Here is a 24486-nt window from a genome sequence, read left to right on the forward strand (position 1 = left end):
ATATGACTGCATGAATCGGTCCTGTGTCCATTACTAAACATAACCATAGACTGGAAGTGGAAGTTTTAAATGGGTTTTATGGGTTTATTTAATGCATGGAGCAGTTTGTCTACAGGTTTTCTTAGAATGATAGAATGTTAGAGTTGGAAGGGACCTCCAGGGTCATCTTGTCCAACCCCATGCTCAATGCAGAACTCACTCAACCGTCTCAATAGAATGTTAAAGTTGGAAGGGACATCCAGGGTCATCGTGTCCAACCCCATGCTCAATGCAGAACTCACTCAACCGTCTCAATAGAATGTTAAAGTTGGAAGGGACCTCCGGGGACATCGTGTCCAACCCCCTGCTCACTGCAGAACTCACTCAACTATGTCAATAGAATGGTAGAGTTGGAAGGGACCACCAGGGTCATCGTGTCCAACCCCCTGCTCAATGCAGAACTCACTCAACCATCTCAATAGAATGGTAGAGTTGGAAGGGACCTCCAGGGTCATCGTGTCCAACCCCATGCTCAATGCAGAACTCACTCAACCGTCTCAATAGAATGTTAAAGTTGGAAGGGACCTCCGGGGACATCGTGTCCAACCCCCTGCTCAATGCAGAACTCACTCAACTATGTCAATAGAATGGTAGAGTTGGAAGGGACCACCAGGGTCATCGTGTCCAACCCCCTGCTCAATGCAGAACTCACTCTCCAATCTCAATAGAATGGTAGAGTTGGAAGGGACCTCCAGGGTCATTGTGTCCAACCCCCTGCTCAATGCAGAACTCACTCAACCATCTCAATAGAATGGTAGAGTTGGAAGGGACCTCCAGGGTCATCGTGTCCAACCCCCTGCTCAATGCATGATTCACTAATCCATCTCCGACATATATCTGTCCAACCCCCGGCCGGGAGCGATTGTTTATTTTCTATTCTACTGAAGGCCTTTGTTTGTCACAGCTTTTTCATACATGAGAAAAACGTGCATGGGAACTAAGAGTCTATGTGTATCTAACTGTTAATTTTAATGGGCCGAACATTTGTAAAATGAGGATCCTCTGGCTGGAAAGCATCTATATACTGTGTTTTTTTGGCTATCCAATACGGCATAAGGAGTTTATTCTCCAAGTTGACACAGACAGTGAAATGCACACAGGTACACACATTCTCCTGCATATAGCAAACTGTCTTCAGATCCCATCATTAGGACACGTTCTGCATATGCACCAAGAGAACAATCAGTGCACCTGTGTAACAGCCATAAGCCCACCGTGACTTTGGCCTCCATCATACATGTGGTATACTTTTCCATATCATTTTTTTTGTAACAAATAGGATAACACAGTAGACAGCAGTTTTTTCATACGGTAGGACACCACTAAAGCCCCCCATATACCTCAGGTCAGAAGCACTCCGCCGAGCACTGCTCTCCTCTGACGCTAAAGATGGGCTCAACAGAAAGTCTTACAACAAAAATCAAAACAAATATAGAAAAATACCAAGGCCGAGGAAGGCAATAGCCGTGCTCCCTGATTGAATGCATATATGCAGCAAAATGTGACAGATAGTGTACTACTCCCAAGATACATCAATACCAGAGGACATGGAGTACAATGAACACCAAAAGAATGAAAGAATAAAAACCACTTCATTGATACAAATATAATTATAAACAGTAACAACCAAAACATAAGGTCAAACACAAAAAGAGGAAGGATAAGTACAAGGAACCTGCTAGCACAGCAGGAGATAGCGACCAATAGTGTAAATGAAATGAATAAAGGTGAGTAGAGCAGACCCTACAAAAGGGGATGCAAGGGGGTAGTGAATCCAAATAGGTAGAAAGTATTAGTTCTAAGTATAGATCCCTATGAAGGCTACCAAGGAAGGCAACTCCCCTCTACGCCTACATGTCCCAAGGGAAGGCTATAACTCACCCATAATGATGGGTGTAAATAGGGTCCTCCTGCTGCGACCCCTTGACGCTTGAAGCTTGAAGAAGCACTTACGCGAAACGTTATTCATTTCATTTACACTATTGGTCGCTATCTCCTGCTGTGCTAGTAGGTTCCTTGTACTTATCCTTCCTCTTTTTGTGTTTGACCTTATGTTTTGGTTGTTACTGTTTATAATTATATTTGTATCAATGAAGTGGTTTTTATTCTTTCATTCTTTTGGTGTTCATTGTACTCCATGTCCTCTGGTATTGATCAATAGAAAGTCTGTGAAGTGCATCTTAAAGGGAACCTGTCACATTGTACATGCAGTCTGATTTGTGGCCAGTGGGGTATGGCCTCTTTCACCGTGGTCACACTTATAAATGCGGTTATACTGCAGAGGTCATTCCCTGTTTAGAGTAATCGCTCTCTACATGAATACGGCAGACGCTTAACTGCGTTCCTATGGGAGATAAACTGCTGCCAGTGACATCTGGTGTCTCCTTATTCCCCTTTATGGAAAGAAACAAACAGCGCTGCTCCCAAAGCTTTTAGCTTACGAAAAGTCTTTTTTTTTTAATATATAAATTATATTTATTACATACAACCGACCTCCGCCGCACTATTACTGTGGAGGTCGGTATCCCCGCTCTGATGTGGGCTGCGGCAGTCAGCCGGCATCAAAGCCGGGACACGTCAGCTGTTTTGAACAGCTGACATGTGCCCACAATAGCGACGGGTGGAATTGCAATTCACCCGCCGCTTTTAACTAGTTAAATGCCGCTGTCAAACGCTGACAGCGGCATTTAACCGACGCTCCTGGCCATCGGGCCGGAAATGAGCACATCGCCAACCCCAGTCTCATGATCAGGGGTCAGCGATGCGTCGGCATAGCAACCAGAGGTCTCCTTGAGACCTCTATGGTTGTTGATCCCGGCTTGCTGTGAGCGCCACCCTGTGGTCGGCGCTCATAGCAAGCCTGTCATTCAGCTACATAGGTGCGATCTGATGATCGCTGCTATGTAGCAGAGCCAATCAGGCTATTGAAGCATGGCAAAAGTTAAAAAAAAAGAAAAGTTTAAAAAAATATGAAAAAAATATAAAAGTGTAAATCAACCCCCTTTCGCCCCATTCAAAATTAAACAATACAAAAAAAATCAAACCTACACATGTTTGATATCACTGGGCGATTCTGAACTCAATCTATCAATAAAAAAAAAAAACCATTAACCTGATCGCTAAACAGCGTACCGAGAAAATTTTTTTGAAACGCCAGAATTACGTTTTTTTGGTCGCCGCAACATTGCATTAAAATGCAATAATGGGCGCTCAAAAGAACCTATCTGCACTACAATGGTATCATTAAAAACGTCAGCTCGGCACGCAAAAAATAAGCCCTCACCTGACCCCTGATCACGAAAAATGGAGACACTACGGGTATTGGAAAATTGCGCAGTTTTTTTTTTTTTTTTTAAGCAAAGTTTGGAATTTTTTTTACCACTTAGATGAAACGTAACCTAGTCATGTTAGGTGTCTATGAACTCATAATGACCTGGAGAATCAAAATGGCAGGTCGGTTTTAGCATTTAGGGAACCTAGCAAAAAAGCCTAACAAAAAACAAGTGTGGGATTGCACTTTTTCTTTTTTTCAATTTCACCACACTTGGAATTTTTTTCCCGTTTTCTAGTACACGACATGCTAAAACCAATGATGTCGTTCAAAAGTCCAACTTGTCCTGCAAAAAACAAGCCCTCACATGGCCATATTGACGGAAAATTAAAAAAGTTATGGCTCTGGGAGCGGAGGAGGGGAGCGAAAAACGTAAAAGGGCAAGGTCTTGAAGGGGTTAATAACCCTTTTACTGCCGTTTGGTTGTTCCTCAGTTTTATAAATATTGCAAATCAGAGCCTGTTTCAATAATGAGAGCTTTGTATAAATCGGATTTAATTTTATAAGTTTTATTGCAGCTTGTGAAGCTCTTCTCGAAACATGCTGTTAATGGAAAAGAATCTGGGGCGCTACTACGTGCCATTTTTAAAGGTAAATGTCCTTCAATAGTTTTATAGTTGCATTATAGATTTGTATTTAGAACCTGCCAAACAGTCGTCCTGAAATTTACTAATTCATAAAAGTAATGGGAAACTCATTGTTTGTGTGCAGGGTCTCCATGTTCTGAAGAAGCCGCGGTTTCCAGGAGAGTCGCTGTCTATAAACGTTGTATAGAACTTGTTGAGTCGGGAGATTTGCAGAGGGAAGTGGCAGCAGAGATTGTGGGCCTGCTAATGCTCGAGGTAAATTACTTCATCACTGTAGGCCCATTCTAGGGTCAGGATGCTGAATGTAGGAGACCATGTAAAGGCTCACTCTGCAGCTTCATTCTGATATATGAGCTCCGCCCCCCATCTAGTGACATACAGGGCAGATTTATTAGGGCACACTATAAGACATGGCATAGCTGATGTAAGTCTGCTACTCACGCACTCTGCCATGTCAGGTCCAATAAGCAGCGACATGCCAGTTGCCATTATTCACTACTCATTGTGTGCTATGTACACTGCAAAACAGTTGGCAATTAAAGGGGGTATCAGGTACATTTTTTGCTTTTCCCGAAGCACTAACAAGCCAGGAGTTGCTACCTACTAACCTGTTGTGCCCAGCGCCGTTCATCGCCAGCACAATAGTGGTCACAGACAACTCCTGCCGGCGATTCAGCTGCCAATGCTGACGTCTTTTTCGCCGTGTTCTGTCGAGCGGCGTGACCTCCGACATTCTGATTGACAGTCAGCTCCTGCAGTTAGACAGCAGGAATCCGACTATCAATCAGAATGCTGTTGGAAGTCTCACCTTGTCAAAAGAGCGGAGGGGAAAAGAATCCGCCACTCTATTGGTGTGACATCAGAAGAAGCAACTGAATCGCCAGCAGGAGCGGTCTGTGCCAGGGAATAACGGCGCTGGGCACAACAGGTGGGTAAGTAGCAACTACCTGCCTGTTAGTGCTTAGGTACATTCTTTGTTTTTCACAAAGTCCCAGATGCACCATTTAAAGCAACATTTATGAATACTACAATTGCATTTAAAGGAGTTTTCTGGGGAAAAAAACAAAACAAAAACCAATCTGGCTGTCTATGTATTTAGTCCCCAAAACCCCCAGATATCTTAGTTACTATTTTAAGCTCCCCTTAAGCCCCCTGCAGCCACCATTGTGGTTAGTTGAACAGTTCCTATCCAAAGTTCCGACCAAGTACACCTACAAAGCAACATCTAGTGGCTCCTATACAATCTGAACATGGATTTATGGCTGTCCTAACATTCCTCCCACTATAGTATGTGCGATGTTGACTCTGTCCTGCAGTCAGTAATGTTACATTTTCTGACCCTGGCACCACACGGGCTCCGTTTATTGCAGGGGAGCAATGAGTCTAGCAAAATACTCATGTAATCCCGCACTTGAGCACCCAGCACAATACCCTCTGGCTAAAGTCACAAGCCTGCAACATGCTCTCTCCCTGCGAACATCCCCTTTGTCCCCGTGGCACAGGCCACGGCCACCCATGGCATAATTATTCAGAGCTTGCTCCTGGATGACCCATTCAATTCACAGACAAGAAACCTCTCCTCTGTGCTTTGAACAGACTAGCAGAAAGTAAGGAGCTTGAGGTCCTATCGCCACATGTGACAGTTCAGCAACAGAGCAGAGTTTTAACAGCAAGTCAATTACAAGGTTTATTTCTAGCTTTATAATTTTATAATGCTTTAATAATCTGTGTACTTGGAAAACCTCTTCAACTTGCATGGGTCACAAGTAAAATTTTTAGGAATTATATTCCACTGTTTTAAGGTACCGTCACACACAGCGACGCTGCAGCGATACCGACAACGATTCGGATCGCTGCAGCGTCGCTGTTTGGTCGCTGGAGAGCTGTCACACAGACCGCTCTCCAGCGACCAACGATGCCGGTAACCAGGGTAAACATCGGGTAACTAAGCGCAGGGCCGCGCTTAGTAACCCGATGTTTACCCTGGTTACCATCCTAAAAGTAAAAAAAAACAAACACTACATACTTACCTACAGCCGTCTGTCCTCCAGCGCTGTGCTCTGCACTCCTCCTGTACTGGCTGTGTGAGCACAGTGGCCGGAAAGCAGAGCGGTGACGTCACCGCTCTGCTTTCCGGCTGACCGACGCTCACAGCCAGAGCAGGAGGAGTGCAGAGCACAGCGCTGGAGGACAGACGGCTGTAGGTAAGTATGTAGTGTTTGTTTTTTTTACTTTTAGGATGGTAACCAGGGTAAACATCGGGTTACTAAGCGCGGCCCTGCGCTTAGTTACCCGATGTTTACCCTGGTTACCAGTGAAGACATCGCTGAATCTTTGTCACACACGCCGATTCAGCGATGTCTGCGGGGAGTCCAGCGACCAAATAAAGTTCTGGACTTTCTTCCCCGACCAGCGACAGCACAGCAGGGGCCTGATCGCTGCTGCCTGTCACACTGGACGATATCGCTAGCGAGGACGCTGCAACGTCACGGATCGCTAGCGATATCGTCTAGTGTGACGGTACCTTTAGGCACAGTTGATCAGATAAATCTTTGAGGGTTGCAAGCAATAACATGACAAGCTTACCAGCTAATCTTGTTGGCTTCATTCTTATTTTCAGGTTCATCAGCTGCCAGCGCCATCTCTTCTTGAATTGACTAATCTGTTTCTTGATGCAGTGAAAGCTGGAAATCTGTCCAATGGAAAGTCATTGGAATTGTTACCCAATGTGCTCAAAGCTCTGTCGTCAAAAGAAACCTTGGTCTATGGCAATGGTAATAAAATGGATTTTGTCCCAACAATTTGACCTGATGGTTCCCTCATGCTCCACAACAAACCATCACCATGTATTAATTATTCTGTTAATATCCTCCCTTTGTACTGCATATTTGACTGCACTGTATGGCAAAACAAAATCACTTTTACCACATGTAGAATGGCATAACCCTCCCCTCTCCCAAAGAAAAAAAAACACCTTAATTGCTGGTTTTTGTTCATTCTGCCTCCGAAAAATAGGAATAGAAAGTGATCAAAAAATGGCTTGTGCCTGAAAATGATGCCAATAAAAACGTCAGCTCGTCCTGCAAAAAACAAGCCCTGATATGACACCGACGGCAGAAATATAGATAAATTATAGCTATCAAAATGTCGATGAAAAAATAGGGATTTTTGTGTACTCACCGTAAAATATTTTTCTCCGAGCCACTCATTGGGGGACACAGGACCATGGGTGTTATGCTGCTGTCACTAGGAGGCTGACACTAAGTTGAGACACAAAGAGTTAGCTCCTCCCCTGCAGTATACACCCTCATGCTGGCTTCCAGAGACCCAGTTCAGTGCAAAAGCAGGAGATTTATAACAATATATTACATAACATTAGAGTATAACATGTCAGAGAAAGTCTAGGACCAAAAAGATAACGAGCCATAAGGCTAACAGGGTGGGTGCTGTGTCCCCCAATGAGTGGCTCGGAAAAAAGGATTTTACGGTGAGTACACAAAAATCCCTATTTCTCCTTCACCACATTGGGGGACACAGGACAATGGGACGTCCCAAAGCAGTCCCTGGGTGGGCAACAATACAACCAAATAACTCTGTGTACCATCTGACTATAAATGCACAACGGCCGCCTGCAGAATACGTCTGCCAAGGGCCGCATCCGCGAAAGATTGAGTGTGGACATTGTAGTGCTTTGTGAAAGTATGCAGGCTAGACCGTGTTGGGGGCTTGCAAACCTGCTCCGCCGTTGCCTGGTGCCGAATGGCCCAGGAAGCACCCATCGACCGAGTAGAGTGTGCCCTAACCCCCGCCGGGATAGGTCTGCCCCTGACCCGATAAGATTCTTGGATAGCTGATCGGATCCATCTGGCTATCGTGGCCTGAGACGCGGCTGAACCCTTTCTGTGACCCTCCGGGAGGACAAAGAGGGAGTCCGACTTGCGGAAGGGAGCAGTCCTAGAAACGTACCTCCTGAGGGCAGAAGGAGGGAAGAATGATATCTTCATTAAGGTGGAAGGATGAAACCACCTTAGGGAGAAAAGCCAGAGATGGGCGTAGGACTACTTTGTCCTGGTGGAAGGAAAGGAAGGGCGCCCGGCAGGATAGTGCGGCCAACTCCGAGATGCGCCTGGTAGATGTTACTGCCACAAGAAAGGCAACCTTCCAGGAGAGGATGGTCAGCGAGACATCCTGCAGAGGTTCAAACGGAGATTCCTGAAGGACGCTCAGGACCAAATTGAGATCCCAGGTCTCTAACGGTATTCTGTAGGGGGGTGCCACGTGGGAAACCCCTTGAATAAAGGTCCTGACTTGCAAGTTAGCAGCAATCTTACGCTGGAACAACACCGATAACGCTGAGATCTGACCCCTGAGGGAACTGAGCGCTAGGCTGGAATCCAAGCCGGACTGGAGAAATTCCAGAATGGAGGGAATGGAGAAAACGAGAGGAGGGTGACTGCGGAGCCTGCACCATGAGACAAAGGCTTTCCAGGTGCGGTGATAGATGCAAGCGGAAGACGTCTTGCGAGCGCTGATCATGGTGGCGATTACCTGCTGGGAGAAACCTGCTTGAGTTAGGATCCAGGTTTCAACAGCCAACAGTTAAACGTAGGGCCCCTGAGCTCTGGTGGTTGATCAGTCCTTGGCGAAGCAGATCTGGGTGGTCTGGTAACCGCCAGGGGACGTTGGATACGAGATGAACGAGCTCTGCATACCAGAGCGATAAGAATCACCGGAACCCCGTCCATCTTTATTTTTTGGATCACTTTTGGCAACAAAGGAAGTGGAGGGAACACGTACGGGAATTGAAACCGTGCCACGGGGATATCAGTGCATCCACCCCGATGGCCCGGGGATCCCAAGAACGTGCTATGAAGTTGGGGACCTTGGCGTTCAGTCTGGACGCCATCGGGTCCACGTCCGGAGTTCCCCAGCGAAGGCAGATTTGTTGAAAAACCTCTGGATGGAGTTCCCACTCCCCTGAGGCGTGACCATGACGGCTGAGAAAGTCCGCCGCCCAGTTCTCGACGCCTGGAATGTGCACTGCAGAAATGGTGGAGTGGTTGGTCTCGGCCCAAAGGAGAATGTGGGAGACTTCCTGCATCGCCGCCCTGCTGCGGCTACCCCCCTGATGTGACGTCCAATTTGAATTCGGATTAGGTGACCCGCAAGCAGGAAATTAAAGCGTCTCAGGGCAAATCTGATAGCTCGGATCTCCAAGATGTTTATGGGAAGTTTCGACTCCCAAATTGTCCAACGCCCCTGGGCAGTGTGGTGGCGACACACCACTCCCCAACCAAGGAGACTGGCGTCGGTAGTCACCACCAGCCAATGGATTGGGAGAAAAGATCCCCTGGTTGAGAGATGATTCCAAAGTCCACCATGTGAGCGCTTGCCTGATCCGCGGGGCAGAGGACATGGCCGGTCGAGCGTTAAGGGACACCTGTCCCAATTGTCTAGCAGGGCCTGTTGGAGCGGACGGAGATGCAGTTAAGCGAAGGGGACCGCTTCCATTGCGGCCACCATCTTCCCCAGGATCTTCATGGCAAACCGAATGGACTGCGGACAAAGGCGACAGAGCGTCTGGGCTCCCTGCTGAAGAGCTTGGGCCTTGGACCGAGGAAGTTAAACCAGCCCCTTGGACGTGTCCAGGATCATGCCGAGGAAAGAGATTCGTCGAGCTGGAACAGGGGAGGACTTGTCCAAGTTGATTAACCAGCCCAGGCGCGAAAGGGAATCCAACGTAATGTGGACGCTTGCTTCGCAGGCATGATAAGACGGACCTTTGATCAGTAGGTCGTCTAAGTATGGCAACACGACCACTCCCGGGAGTGTAGAATGGCCATGACAGCCGCCATGACCTTTGTGAATACCCTGGGCGCAGTGGCAAGACCGAAGGGTAAGGCCGTGAATTGAAAATGGTCCTCTAGGATGGCGAAACGGAGGAACCTTTGATGTGGCGGAAAGATTGGGATATGATGATAAGCATCTTTGATGTCTATTAATGCTAGGAACTCGCCTCTCCATCGAGGAGATGACCGACCGGAGGGATTACGTCCTGAAGTGCCGTACTTTTACGTACATGTTTAGGAGCTTCAGGTCCAAAATGGGGCGCACCGTCCCGTCCTTTTTGGCACGACGAAGAGGTTTGAGTAAAAACCTCTGAATCTCTCGTGTTCCGGAACGATGACCCCGTTTTGGCGGAGGGATTCGATGGCGCAGTGAAGAGCGCGAGACTGAGCTCCCGAACCTGGGAGACGAGAGGGAAAAAACCGTGCTGGAGGGGAGGCGGAGAATTCTATTTTGTAACCAGAAGACACCAGGTCTCTGACCCATTCGTCGTGGATGACGGAAAGCCAGATGTGTCGAAAAAGAAGCAAGCGTCCACCTACCTCGGTGGGGTCGACTGGAATGCCCCCCGAGTCACTGTGAAGGAAATCTGGAAGGCCTGGAACCTCTGGTTCTGGGTTGTCTAGGTTTTCCTCGCCAGGACGGATTCGTTCTGTAAGAAGGCCAAGAGTCTCTGTCTGTGCGTGTAGATCGATCAGATCTGGCGATGCTGTGGAGTTGGACCAGAAAGGGCTACTGCGAAAGGGGCGAAAACGAAAATGTTGTTGGTGCTGAAAGGCAGCTTTAGGCCTGTGTTGAGGGAGGAACTTGCTTTTCCCTCCCGTAGCATCGGAAATAAGCTGGTCCAATTTTTCTCAAAACAGATGTCCGCTCTGAAAGGGAAGGGAAATCAGAGACCTTTTTGAGGAGGAATCCGCACGCCACTCTCTAAACCAAATAGCTCTCCTGATGGTGATGGCTTTTGAAGCCTCAGGTGCCGCACAGTCCGCTGCGTCTAATGACGCATACATCACATAATCTGCAGCCATAGCAATTTGTTTGGCGAGGTCCGCCGCCTCAGATGGAAGAACCTGGTCCTGAATGGATTTTGCAAGGGCATCTGCCCAGAAAACCATTGCTTTGGCAACCCATGCCGCAGCGAAGGAGGGAGATAGGGAGGAACCTGAGGCTTCATACACTGAGTGCGCCAGAGAATCTAACTGGCGTTCTGTGTGATTTTTGATTGAAGCCCCGTCAGGTACTGATAAAAGCGTTTTGGTAGCCAAACGCGATACCGGAGGATCTACCAGCGGTGGTTCCATCCAATCTTTGACCAGATCTGCGGAAAAGGGATACTTTGATTTCAGGTCCTTTTTACCCGTAAAGCGTTTATCCGGTCGCTCCCTGTGCCGTCGTACTATCTCTAGGAAGTCTGGATGGGAGGCGAACACCTTATGGGATCACTTGGTTCTCGTAAAGGAAACTGCGTGATCCGGAGCTGAATTAGGGTCATCATTAACCTTTAGCGCATGACTGACAGCCTCAATGAGGGAGTCAACAGTTGATCGGAACTCTGGACAATCCGGGTCCAGGGACGCCTCAGACTCGTACTCAGAGTCGTGATCGCTTCGAGCCACTGGAGAGGGTGAGCGAGAAGTGGAGCTACCAGAGGCTGAATGGCATGGTGAATGCTCAGGAGAGGTAGTGCGGATCCTTTTTTGGATGGTCTTACCTCTTTCGGGTGAGAGCGGCCCCTGCTGGCCGATGATTCCCCTGTTATAGAGGGGTCCCTTAACCCAGGAAAACGAACGCCCTGCTCCCCAGAGGGGTCATGAAGGGATTCAATTGCTTTGGCTAGCGAAGCCATGGATTGTGACAGTGACGCGGCCCACTCAAGGGGGCTAGATACTTTGGGGTCGGTTGCGGCGGAGGGCTCTTGGGCACATTGGGCATCACAGGCAGGGCAAAGAGGGGAGCTTTGAGGCCGAGGGAGAGGAGCCTGGCTGGTGGCACACGCAGTAAAAAAGGTGGTATGTACCTTAGTGGTCTTTTTATCCCTTGACTGCGACATGTTGTACCCCAATATGAGAAAAAAAAGAGGCTGCTAGTGGAAGCTGAGGGGTAACGCTGCAAGGAAGCACTTAGTGCCGTCTCCTTACCCAGGTCCTGTGCCCCGCAAGTCGGATAGGTGGCGTGGAAAAGAACCTCCAGAGCTGCTGGCGTGTGGAAGAAGCCGGCCGGCGCTGCTGTGCAGAGGGAAGATGGCTGCCGAGAGTTTGTGGGGTAGTCTCGCAGGGAGCGAGAAGCGCCAGGACTGGAGGCGGAGCCGCAAGAATAACGCAAGCCTGTACTAGGCCGAAGCTGGGAAATAAATTTTCAGCTTCGGCCGGCGCGCACCCGCGGACCGCCGGAAAGACGCCGCGGAGCCCTTACTGCCATGGAGCCCTCCCAAAACGCCGGAAAACATGACCCCCTATCTGCACTTACCCCTATGGAGGGGGGGGGGGGGGGGGCTGAAAACCTCAGATCTCCTGTACCAGCCTGATGTAGGATTCAAGGTAGATAGGATGGTGCAGGGTTAGGGGAGCCTCCATCCACCATCCCCTTAAAAGGGGGGTGGAGAGGAACCGTCCGCCTCCTTCCATCCACTTTTTCTGTGGTGATGCAGTGGGAGGCTGCACGGATGCCACGGTAGAAGAGTGCCTCTGAACAGCTGAGGGTGAGACCTGGTGGGCAGGGCAGTTGTCCGGCAATAAGGCCTGGCTGCAGAAGAGGATACTGGAGGTGACACTCCAGTGCTCGTCTGTAAAACGGGGGAGATCGGTGCCCTTGAAGGGGCCTGTCGCCCCAAAAGTCAGCTCAGGCAGTGGCATCCCACGTCGCAGGAGAGGATACGGAGAGGTAAAACTCCCGTGCTCGCCTGTTGTTGGTTTGGGGAGATCGGAACATGAAAGAATCCGTCGCCCCTTCGTCCAGAAAAGAAGGTTTAAATCCAGTGTGCCTCCTACGGACACTAAGCTTGAACTGGGTCTCTGGAAGCCAGCATGAGGGTGTATACTGCAGGGGAGGAGCTAACTCTTTTTAACTCTTTTTTTTGAACTTCGTGTCAGCCTCCTAGTGACAGCAGCATAACACCCATGGTCCTGTGTCCCCCAATGTGGCGAAGGAGAAAGTTTCTTTGTCGCTTCATTGGGGGACACAGGTAACCATGGGTGTATGCTGCTGACGCTAGGTGGCTGACACTAGGCAAATAAAAAGAATTAGCTCCTCCTCTGTGGTATACACCCACCGACAGGCACCAAGTATCTCAGTTTAACTTAGTGTCTGTAGGAGGCAGACCTGGATCTAATCCCAGATCCGTCTTTTCCTTTTCAGGTCACCTGTTGTGTTTTTATAAATCTTTTCCCTTTGTCTTTCAGATTCATCGTACTAGGGTAACACTGTGTAATGTCTCACCCTGTTTTCCCACGCTTAGGCGACCAAGAGAGCAGTGTGGTGTCACCCACATCGCCCACTCTCGGACCCACAGGCAGGACTTTATTCTCTGTCACCTTTACTGGTGTTTCAGGGCGATTCCTGGTGGCCAGTCCTTTCCTTTTTCCCTCCTCACCCCTCTCCTCGGAGATGGCTGAGAGGAAGACGGTGGTCACCAGCGGTGACCCCCCTTCTTTTAAGGGGTTGATGCCATATTATGCATTGTCCGGAGACGGTACGGGAAGGAGGACCCTTTTCTACCAGTGACCCTCATCCATCCGAGGGCTCCTTTACAGGTATGTCCTTTTCTCTGTTCCCGGCAGCTGCCTGCCTGCCTCACTGGTTACCCGCGACAGGACGCCGCACAGAATATGGCGCCGCTCAACGGCTGCGGCCATTTTTTCTTCATCCCAGCTAGTACTTCGTTACGCCCCTTTCCTGAAGTAGATCTGGCAAATCATATTGACCATGCCAGCAAATATTTAGTGACCGCTTCCATTGATGTGGCTGGTTGCTGCGCCAGGGCTATCAGCAACATTGTTGCTATATGCCGCATTCTCTGGCTGAAAGCGTGGAGGGTGGATCCGCCGTCAATAAAGTCTCTCACTGGCTTTGCCATCCAAGCCTCTAGACTTTTTGGGTCCAAGCTGGATCAAATAATTTTGGATGCCACCGGCGGGAACAGCACCTCGCTTCCCCGGTCCAAGTCTAAACGTCCTTCTAATAGGAAAAGGTTCAGTCTAGAGAGAGAGAGACTTCTGGCTACAAAATCGACTTTTCTTCTCCCCCTGGAAGACGTTTCCATCTGTCTCGCCCTCCAAGGCATAGGTCGCAGGCCCCAGGGGCCCTCAGGCCTTCTCTTCCCTACGACGCACAGGAGTAATCGTAGCTGTCCCCAGGACCGAACGGTTTTCCCGGGTTCTACTCTGTTCTTTTCATAGTCCCGAAGAAAGACTGATTGCTCCATCTGATTTTGGACCTCAAGCAATTGATCTGTCACGTTCGGATCCGCTGTTTAAGGACGAAGTCCCTACTTTCCGTAATCGCACTTGAATGGAACTGAGAGAATTTCTTCACATTCCTGTTTGAGTTCTGCATCAGAGGTTCCTGCGGTTTGCAATCCAGGAGAATCTTTATCAGTTCACGGCCCTTCCTTTCGGCCTGGCTTCTACCCCCAGACTATTCATGAAGGTCATGGCAGCAGTCATGGACATCCTTTGCTCCAAGGGGAGTCTTCAGTTTACTCTGGACACTCTGGTCCATCTCGGCTGGACTATCAACAGAGAGAAGTTCTTCCTGACCCCAGCTCAGCACCTGGTGTTTCTGGGTATAAGGCTCGACACGACTCAAGCCCATGTCTTCCTTTCAAAGAAGAAGTTTTCTCTGCCAGGGGATCCGTACTCTAAAGCGACCAGCTTCTCTCCCCCCTACGGTCCTGCATGAGGGTTCTAGGGAAGAGGATTGCCGCCATGGAAGCCGTTCCTTTTGCCCAGTTCCATAACTGTCCTCTTCAGCTGGCCCTCTGGTAGGCTTCGGACAAGGGACCGTCTCCCTGGATGGATCCGTGCTTCTACCTCTCAAGGTGAGGCAGTTCCTCACCTGGTGATGCTATCAGTCCTATGAGGGAAGTCCTTCCTTCCTCTCCGGTGGCAGGTCTTCACCACCAACGCCAGTCTCGGGGAACGTTTTTTCTTCGTCACACAGTGCATGGCCACTGGAACGCCCAAGAGGCCGTGCTCTCCATCAATCTCTTGGAGATCATGCCAATTTTCTTTGCCCTTCACCACTGGCAGACCCTCTTCGCAGGCCAGCCGGTCCGCATACAGTTAGACAACGCCACGGCCGTGGCTTACATAAACCGTTGAGGCGGAACTTGCAGCAAACAGGTTATGATAGAGGTAACAAGGATTATGCGATGGGCAGAATATTATGTTTCCGCCATATCAGTCGTGCACATTCCGGGGATAGAAAATCGGGGAGCCGATTTTTTGAGCCATCATGGTCTCGATTTGGGCGAGTGGTCGCTCAGCCCTGCTGTCTACATCCAGATATACAGAAATGGGGCACCCCGGACGTCGACCTGATAGCATCTTGGATGAACCACGAGATTCCCCAGTTCGTAGCCCGATTCCCAGATCCGCTATGCTCTAGTAATCCCGTGGTCACAATTCCAACTGCCTTATCGTTTTTCACCTCTCCCCTTGATCCAAGAGTTGTGAAAAAGATAAAGGCAGAAGCGATCCCCATAATCCTGATAGCTCCGGATTGGCCAAGAAGGGCCTGGTGAACATGCTCATGGACGCCCCCTGAAAGCTTCCAGGCCATCCAGATCTTATCTGAGTTTAACAGCATGGTCGTTGAGGCAGTAGTCCTGAGAGAGGCTGGTTTTTCCCATCAGGTCATGCAGACCATGATTAGGGTCATTAAACCAGCATCCTTGCCTTCTTATGGTGGAGTGAGGACAATAGTTTGGTTCCTATGTCTTTTTCTCTTCCTTCCATTGTTGGTTTTCTACAAGCGGGTCTTAACTTGGGTCTCTTTCTCTGTCAATTCTTTTCCAATGAAATCTGGCTTCTCGTTCCCAGGTAAAGACCTTTAAGCTGTCGACCAACCTGGCACCTCCTTATCATCTTCCGATAGATCCATGGGATTTTAACCTTGTCTTTGGTTCGCTACAGCTGAGCCCATTCAAGACCTCACGTTTCTCTCCTGTCATGGAAAGTTGTCTTCTTAGTTGTATTACGTCCATCAGGAGAGTTTCTGAGTTAGCGGCATTGTCCTGCCGGTCCCCGTTCCTGATTCTATATCAGGACAAAGTAGTTCTCAGGCCTGTTCCTTCCTACCTAAGGTGGTCTTTTCATTTCTCATTAATGAAGACATCGTCCTTCCTCCTCTGTCTCTCTCCGGTCCATCCCTGGAGAAGTTCCTCCACAATCTGGATCCCGTCAGAGCTATTCAAATCTACCTTTCAAGGACTGCTCCCTTTCGTCAATCTGATGTCCTGTTCGTCATCTCTGAAGGTTGTCGTAATGGGCTCCTAGTTTCTAAGGTCACTATTGCCGTGGAGGTATTCCGCGTTCAGGACAAACAGCCTCCTCCGGGGGTGAAGGCTCACTCAGCTCGGCGGTGGGGCCCTCCTGGGCTGTTCGTCACCACACCTTGGCTTCCCTAATTGTAAGGCCGCGACCTGGTCATCTTTGCAAGTTTTTACTGGGTTCATACCCATGCCTCATCTGATGCAGGCCTGGGAAGGAAGGTGCTGCAGGCGGCGGTTTCGCACCGGCCGATCTGAGTCCGTTTTTCCTTGCATCGTTTGTTTCCAACACTAGGGACTGCTTTGTAATGTCCCATAGTTACCTGTGTCCCCCCAATGAAGCGATAAAGAAAGAGGGATTTTTGGTACTCACCATAAAATCTCTTTCTTGGAGCCTTCATTGGGAGACACAGCACCCTCCCTAATTGATTGTACCATTATTGGGCCTATATGCCTTCGTTGTTGGGTTGAGTTTTTGGTTGCTTCTCCTACTTCTTTAAAGGGAACCTGTCACCCCGAAAATCGCAGGTAACATAACATAGTAACATAGTTAGTAAGGCCGAAAAAAGACATTTGTCCATCCAGTTCAGCCTATATTCCATCATAATAAATCCCCAGATCTACGTCCTTCTACAGAACCTAATAATTGTATGATACAATATTGTTCTGCTCCAGGAAGACATCCAGGCCTCTCTTGAACCCCTCGACTGAGTTCGCCATCACCACCTCCTCAGGCAAGCAATTCCAGATTCTCACTGCCCTAACAGTAAAGAATCCTCTTCTATGTTGGTGGAAAAACCTTCTCTCCTCCAGACGCAAAGAATGCCCCCTTGTGCCCGTCACCTTCCTTGGTATAAACAGATCCTCAGCGAGATATTTGTATTGTCCCCTTATATACTTATACATGGTTATTAGATCGCCCCTCAGTCGTCTTTTTTCTAGACTAAATAATCCTAATTTCGCTAATCTATCTGGGTATTGTAGTTCTCCCATCCCCTTTATTAGTTTTGTTGCCCTCCTTTGTACTCTCTCTAGTTCCATTATATCCTTCCTGAGCACCGGTGCCCAAAACTGGACACAGTACTCCATGTGCGGTCTAACTAGGGATTTGTACAGAGGCAGTATAATGCTCTCATCATGTGTATCCAGACCTCTTTTAATGCACCCCATGATCCTGTTTGCCTTGGCAGCTGCTGCCTGGCACTGGCTGCTCCAGGTAAGTTTATCATTAACTAGGATCCCCAAGTCCTTCTCCCTGTCAGATTTACCCAGTGGTTTCCCGTTCAGTGTGTAATGGTGACATTGATTCCTTCTTCCCATGTGTATAACCTTACATTTATCATTGTTAAACCTCATCTGCCACCTTTCAGCCCAAGTTTCCAACTTATCCAGATCCATCTGTAGCAGAATACTATCTTCTCTTGTATTAACTGCTTTACATAGTTTTGTATCATCTGCAAATATCGATATTTTACTGTGTAAACCTTCTACCAGATCATTAATGAATATGTTGAAGAGAACAGGTCCCAATACTGACCCCTGCGGTACCCCACTGGTCACAGCGACCCAGTTAGAGACTATACCATTTATAACCACCCTCTGCTTTCTATCACTAAGCCAGTTACTAACCCATTTACACACATTTTCCCCCAGACCAAGCATTCTCATTTTGTGTACCAACCTCTTGTGCGGCACGGTATCAAACGCTTTGGAAAAATCGAGATATACCACGTCCAATGACTCACCGTGGTCCAGCCTATAGCTTACCTCTTCATAAAAACTGATTAGATTGGTTTGACAGGAGCGATTTCTCATAAACCCATGCTGATATGGAGTTAAACAGTTATTCTCATTGAGATAATCCAGAATAACATCCCTCAGAAACCCTTCAAATATTTTACCAACAATAGAGGTTAGACTTACTGGCCTATAATTTCCAGGTTCACTTTTAGAGCCCTTTTTGAATATTGGCACCACATTTGCTATGCGCCAGTCCTGCGGAACAGACCCTGTCGCTATAGAGTCCCTAAAAATAAGAAATAATGGTTTATCTATTACATTACTTAGTTCTCTTAGTACTCGTGGGTGTATGCCATCCGGACCCGGAGATTTATCTATTTTAATCTTATTTAGCCGGTTTCGCACCTCTTCTTGGGTTAGATTGGTGACCCTTAATATAGGGTTTTCATTGTTTCTTGGGATTTCACCTAGCATTTCATTTTCCACCGTGAATACCGTGGAGAAGAAGGTGTTTAATATGTTAGCTTTTTCCTCGTCATCTACAACCATTCTTTCCTCACTATTTTTTAAGGGGCCTACATTTTCAGTTTTTATTCTTTTACTATTGATATAGTTGAAGAACAGTTTGGGAGTAGTTTTACTCTCCTTAGCAATGTGCTTCTCTGTTTCCTTTTTGGCAGCTTTAATTAGTTTATTAGATAAAGTATTTTTCTCCCTATAGTTTTTTAGAGCTTCAATGGTGCCATCCTGCTTTAGTAGGTAAGCCCACCGGCATCAGGGGCTTATCTACAGCCTTCTGTAATGCTGCAGATAAGCCCCCGATGTATCCTGAAAGAGGAGAAAAAGACGTTATATTATACTCACCCAGGGGCGGTCCCGCTGCTGGTCCGGTCGGATGGGTGTCTCTGGTCCGCTGCGGCGCCTCCCATCTTCATTCCAAGACGTCCTTTTCTGATCTTCAGCCACGGCTCCGGCGCAGGCGTACTTTGTCTGCCCTGTTGAGGGCAGAGCAAAGTACTGCAGTGCGCAGGTGCTGGGAAAGGTCAGAGGCCCGGCGCCTGCGCACTGCAGTACTTTGCTCTGCCCTCAACAGGGCAGACAAAGTACGCCTGCGCCGGAGCCGTGGCTGAAGATCAGAAGAGGACGTCTTGGAATGAAGATGGGAGGCGCCGCAGCGGACCAGAGACGCCCATCCGACCGGACCGCAGCGGGACCGCCCCTGGGTGAGTATAATCTAACGTCTTTTTCTTCTCTTTCAGGTAACATCGGGGGCTTATCTACAGCATTCCAGAATGCTGTAGATAAGCCCCTGATGCCGGTGGGCTTAGCTCACCCGGGATTTTCGGGGTGACAGGTTCCCTTTAACACTGAGGTACTTGGTGCCTGTCGGTGGGTGTATACTGCGGAGGAGGAGCTGTTTTCTTTTCTTGCATAGTGTCAGCCTCCTAGCGACAGCAGCATACACCCATGGTTACCTGTGTCCCCCAATGAAGGCTCCAAGAAAGAGATTTTATGGTGAGTACCAAAAATCCCTCTTTTTTTAGTGTGTTATAGCAGACAAACATAAAAATGGTATCGCTGCATTCTCACTGACCCGAAGAAAAAAGTTGTCTAATCACTTATACCACATTAGGAACGGCTTAAAAAATAAAACCTATTATTTACCTATTATTAATTTGTTCATTCTTCCTCCCAAAGATCACAGTAAGGCTCGGCGCACATTTATCCTGCGCTCTACGCTGAGCTCTTACATCGGGGTTTCCTTGTAAATCTCTGAAATAAATTATTCAGACGGAGCCCCCCGACGGAAGATTCCCTCGAATGAGGCAGATGGGGACACTGTGGACATGTCTGGCCCGAGATCCAGCTGTGTTTATCTTTTTAGGTGTGCATAAAAGCGTGGTCGACCACAGTTTTGTACATGTCTGAAAAGGACACCACTGAATAGAGGTCAGACGCAATCCAGAGTAACTCTGCTTCCTCATAGTGAATGGACTCATCGGGCGTGTCATCTGAATCACGTCACTCGGAGATTTTGATGGAAATCCCTAATGTAAGTGCTCTGCGTAGAGCAAAAATTTTATGTACAATGTTCCCAGTAAAAACTTCAACTCAATCCACAAAAAAGCAAGTTCCCACTCAGGTCTTCCACATTTCTGGTACCACAAAGGCTCTGGAAAAGCAAAATGGCCCCTCACCCCCAAAAGAAATCCAGCGGATTCTGCGCTCCCAAATCTTAATGCCACCTTCCCTTCCGAGTCCCACAGTGTGCCTAAACCGTAGTTAGCATTCACGTTTAGCATTTCTGAAGTGATGACAGCCCGCTTAATTTACGGGGTCCATGTCTCCAGAAGCATGAACTCATTATAATGTATGAGTATTACAACGTACTGGTTACGACAATGGCAGATTTGCAATTTTCACTGAGCAACATCCATTGCTGCTCATTTCTGGAAAACACCCATAGAGTCAAAATTGTCACTACACCTATAGATAAACTCTCTGAGGGGTGTACTTTCCAAAATATGATCACTTGGGGGGGGGGGGGGGGGGAGATGGAGAGTCTGCTCTTCTGGCAGTTAGGAGCTGTATATAAAGTCTACAAACTATTCTGCAAAAATTTGTTGTACCAGAGTCAAATAGCACTCCGTCCTTCCCGAGTCTCGCTGTACTGTACAGCCACATATGGGGTATTGCCACATTCAGCAGAAATTGTGTGACAATTTTTGGTGTTCCTTTGCCCCATTCTCCCTTGTGAAAATGTAAAATTGGGGCTAAAACAAAATTGTTGTGTTAAAAATGTAGTTATTTTTTCTTCACCGCCCAGTGGTATAAAATTCTGTCACACACCCTTGGTGTCAATATGCAACCCTAGATGAATTAATTGATAGGTGTAGTTTGTAAAATGGGCTCGTTTGTGGAGGGGATCTGCTGTTCTTTTACCTTAGGGGCTCTGCCAATGTGACATGGCACCCCCAAGCCATTCCAGCAAAATCTGAACTTCAATATGGCTCTTCCAAGCCTTGCCGTGCACTCAAACAGTAGTTTTCCCCCTCATATGGAAAATCGACGTTCTCAAGAGAAATCGTGCAAAAAATTATGTGGTCCATTTTCTCCTGTTACCCTTGTGAAAAATAAAAATTTGGGGCTAAAACAACATTTGTGCAGGAATTTTTTTTTCATTTTCATGGCTCAACATTATGAAATTCTGTGAAGCACCTGTGGGTTAAAGATGCTCAGCATACCTCTAAATAAGTTACTTGATGGGTGTAGTTTCCAAAATGGGGTCCCTTGTTGGGGTTTCCACTGTTTAGGGCCATGAGGGGCTCTGCAAATGCGACATGGCGTCCGCTATCTATTCCATCTTATTTTGCACTCCAAAAGTCAAATGTTGCTCCTTCCCTTCCGAGCCCTGCTGTGCTCCCAAACAGTACATATGGGGTATCGACATGCTCAAGAGAAATTTCACAACAAACAGTATGGTCCATTTTCTCCTGTTACCCTTGCGAAAACGAAAAATTTGGGGCTGAAACAACGTTTTGATGGAAAAAATGTATTTTTTTTTTAATTTTCACGGCCCAACGTTATAAAATTCTGTGATGCATTTGTGGGTTCAAATTGCTCACCATACTTCTAGATAAGTTACTTGAGGGGTTTAGTTTCTAAAATGAGGTCACTTGTAGGGGGGTTTCCACTGTTTAAGCACATCAGGGGTTCTCCAAACGAGACATGGTGTCTGCTATCTATTCCAGCCAATTTTGTACTCCAAAAGTAGAATGTTGTCCCTTCACTTCTGAGCACTGCCGTGTACCCAAACACTAGTTTTCCACCACATACTGGGAATTGGTGTACACAGGATAAACTGAATAACAAAGTGTATGCTCCCTTCTATCCTATTACCCTTGTGAAAATGCAAATTTCGGGGCTAAAGCAACATTTTTGTGGGGAAACTAAAATTTAAATTGTTTTCCTTCCACATTGCTTTAATTTCTCTAAAGACCCTAAAGGGTTAATGAACTTCTTGAGTGTGGTTTTGAGTACTTTGAGAGTTGTAGCATTTAAAGTGGTGCCACTTTTGGGTAATTTCTGTCATATAGACCCCTCAAAGTTACTTCAAATATGATGTGGTCCTTAAAAAAAATTCTGTAACTTAGACATGTAGGAAATGTTATTTTAAAACTAGTTTATATCACAAAGAATATCTGGCTTAAGAGCACAAAAATTCAAAGTTTGAAAATTGCCACATTTTGTCAGATTTCCTTTATTTTCATAAGTAAACGTAAGTCATGTCGGCCAAAATTTACCACTAAGATGAAGTACAAAATGTCTCGAAAAAACAGCCTTAGAATCAGTGAGATCTGTTGAAGGGTTCAAAAGTTATTACCTCATAAAGTGGACACTGGCTAGGGAGGTGAAAACAAGCACTGGGTGGAGTGTAACTGTCTTTTTAATCTTTATTTCACAACTCAATAGTAGACATGAAAATAAGAAAATTTGTAATATATCTTATCAGAGAGATCTGCTTCTTTCTTCTCCTGGACTCTAAATTCTCAATTCTGAGGTAAAATCTGTATTCAGTGAAGACAGACTTTCCCATTACTGAGATAGGAGATGGCGGCTACTACTGATAAGGTCCTATGTAGAGTGAAGGCGGGAGGTGCTAGAGGCCTAGTTACCCCCTTGCCCCAATTCTCCGATATACATAGGACCTTATCAGTAGCAGCTGCCATCTCCTATGTCAATAATGGAGCATTCTGTCTTCACTGAATACAGATGTTGGGCTATGTGCCCACATTGCGTTTTTTATGCGTTTCTGACGCGTTTTTTCCACAGCGGAAACGCTTACAAATTCTTAAAAACCGCATTCCAATGCAATCCTTTGGGATTCCGCAGTTGCTGTGCCCATGCTGCAGATTTTCCTGCTGCAGAATCGCATAGCGGTAAAATTCACAGCATGTTCATTATTTCTGCGGAATCGCGGTGATTCCACAGCCTCCGGATTGCATTGAAACGCTCGCTTTACGCATCTGGCTATGCCCACCATGCGTAAAGTGAGCGCTTCATGTGCGGATGGTACCCGAGTCTGGAGGAGAGGAGACTCTCCTTCAGGCCCTGGGATTCATATTCATGTAAAAAAAAAAAAAAAGGTAAGGATATACGGTACTTGCCTGATGGCCCCCAGAGTCCTCCCGCCTCTCAGCGGTGCACGCGGCGCCTTCTGTTCCCAGGGATGAACTGCGCAAATCACATGGGATGACGTTGCGGTCACGTGACTGTGACGTCACAAAGGTCCTCCGTGTAAAGCATCCCTGTGAACGGAACATACCGGGAGCACTGCTGAGGAGATTGGGGGCCGTCAGAAGGTGAGAATAACCATGCGTTTTACCCGCAGCAGGGACTTTTCCGCAGCATTTCTGCAACGTGGGCACATAGCCTAAAGTTGAACTGAGAATTTTGAGAGTGATTAGGAGGAGAAAGAAGCAGATCTCTCTGATAAGATATATTGCAAAGTTGATTATTTGAGAAATACAGATTTATGAAATAAAAATAAAGGCAACGGTTACGCCTTAATTCTCTTTATGCTTTTCCGCATTTGATGAAACTCATGAAGTCTTTTTTTTTTCCCACCAAGGTGAGTTAACAGGAGAAGAATGCAAGAAGCAGATTGTGAACAGTCTGTGTTCCAGCAGGTATGTGCACTGTTCATTATTTAGTGAGTCATTGGAGTTTACTGGGTTTTCCGCTTTCAGACTTCTGCTCTCCATTATTCCCCCACGTTAATTTTACAATACACTTCCATTTGTGTTTATTCTTCTCAATCTTCTGGAGAGTGACCACATGACAGCACTCTCCTGTTGTGATCTGGCTGTGATTACATCATGGCAACTGGACACATGGATCTCAGGCTCTTTCATCCCTGCCAATAGGATGTCGTTAGTGACATCCTGCGTCGGGTTGCGCATATAGTGCTGGCTTCTCTGGTGCATGCATCCTGATGGGTAAATAGTGCTATGTCTACATCACATGCACAGACCAAGCAGCAGCTGGCTTCTCCCATGCATGCAGCCTGATTGGCATGCAGTGATTTGTCTACATCACATGTACAGACCAAGCAGCAGCTGGCTTCTCCCATGCATTCAGCCTGATGGGCATGCAGTGATATGTCTACATCACATGTACAGACCAAGCAGCAGCTGGCTTCTCCCATGCATTCAGCCTGATGGGCATGCAGTGATATGTCTACATCACATGCACAGACCAAGCAGCAGCTGGCTTCTCCCATGCATTCAGCCTGATGGGCATGTAGTGATATGCTCATAGAATCTCATGGCTTTCAGTATCACCTCTATGCTGACGACACACAGATCTACATCTCTGGACCAGATATCACCTCCCTTCTAACCAGAATCCCTCAATGTCTGTCCACTATTTCATCCTTCTTCTCCGCTAGATTT

General features: G+C 47.4%; 1 protein-coding gene across 1 annotated transcript in view; it reads left to right on the plus strand.

The window, feature by feature from the left end:
- FANCI (FA complementation group I) overlaps positions 1 to 24486 on the plus strand; it is a 163147-nt gene that overhangs the window by 4700 nt on the left and 133961 nt on the right. Inside the window, exons 3-6 of the mRNA XM_069766216.1 lie at positions 3889 to 3961; positions 4082 to 4212; positions 6578 to 6731; positions 23664 to 23721. Coding sequence (XP_069622317.1) covers positions 3889 to 3961; positions 4082 to 4212; positions 6578 to 6731; positions 23664 to 23721 — 416 coding nt within the window. The remainder of the gene's footprint in view (positions 1 to 3888; positions 3962 to 4081; positions 4213 to 6577; positions 6732 to 23663; positions 23722 to 24486) is intronic.

Source organism: Ranitomeya imitator, chromosome 4 (genome assembly GCF_032444005.1).
Source record: "Ranitomeya imitator isolate aRanImi1 chromosome 4, aRanImi1.pri, whole genome shotgun sequence".
Taxonomy (NCBI): domain Eukaryota; kingdom Metazoa; phylum Chordata; class Amphibia; order Anura; family Dendrobatidae; genus Ranitomeya; species Ranitomeya imitator.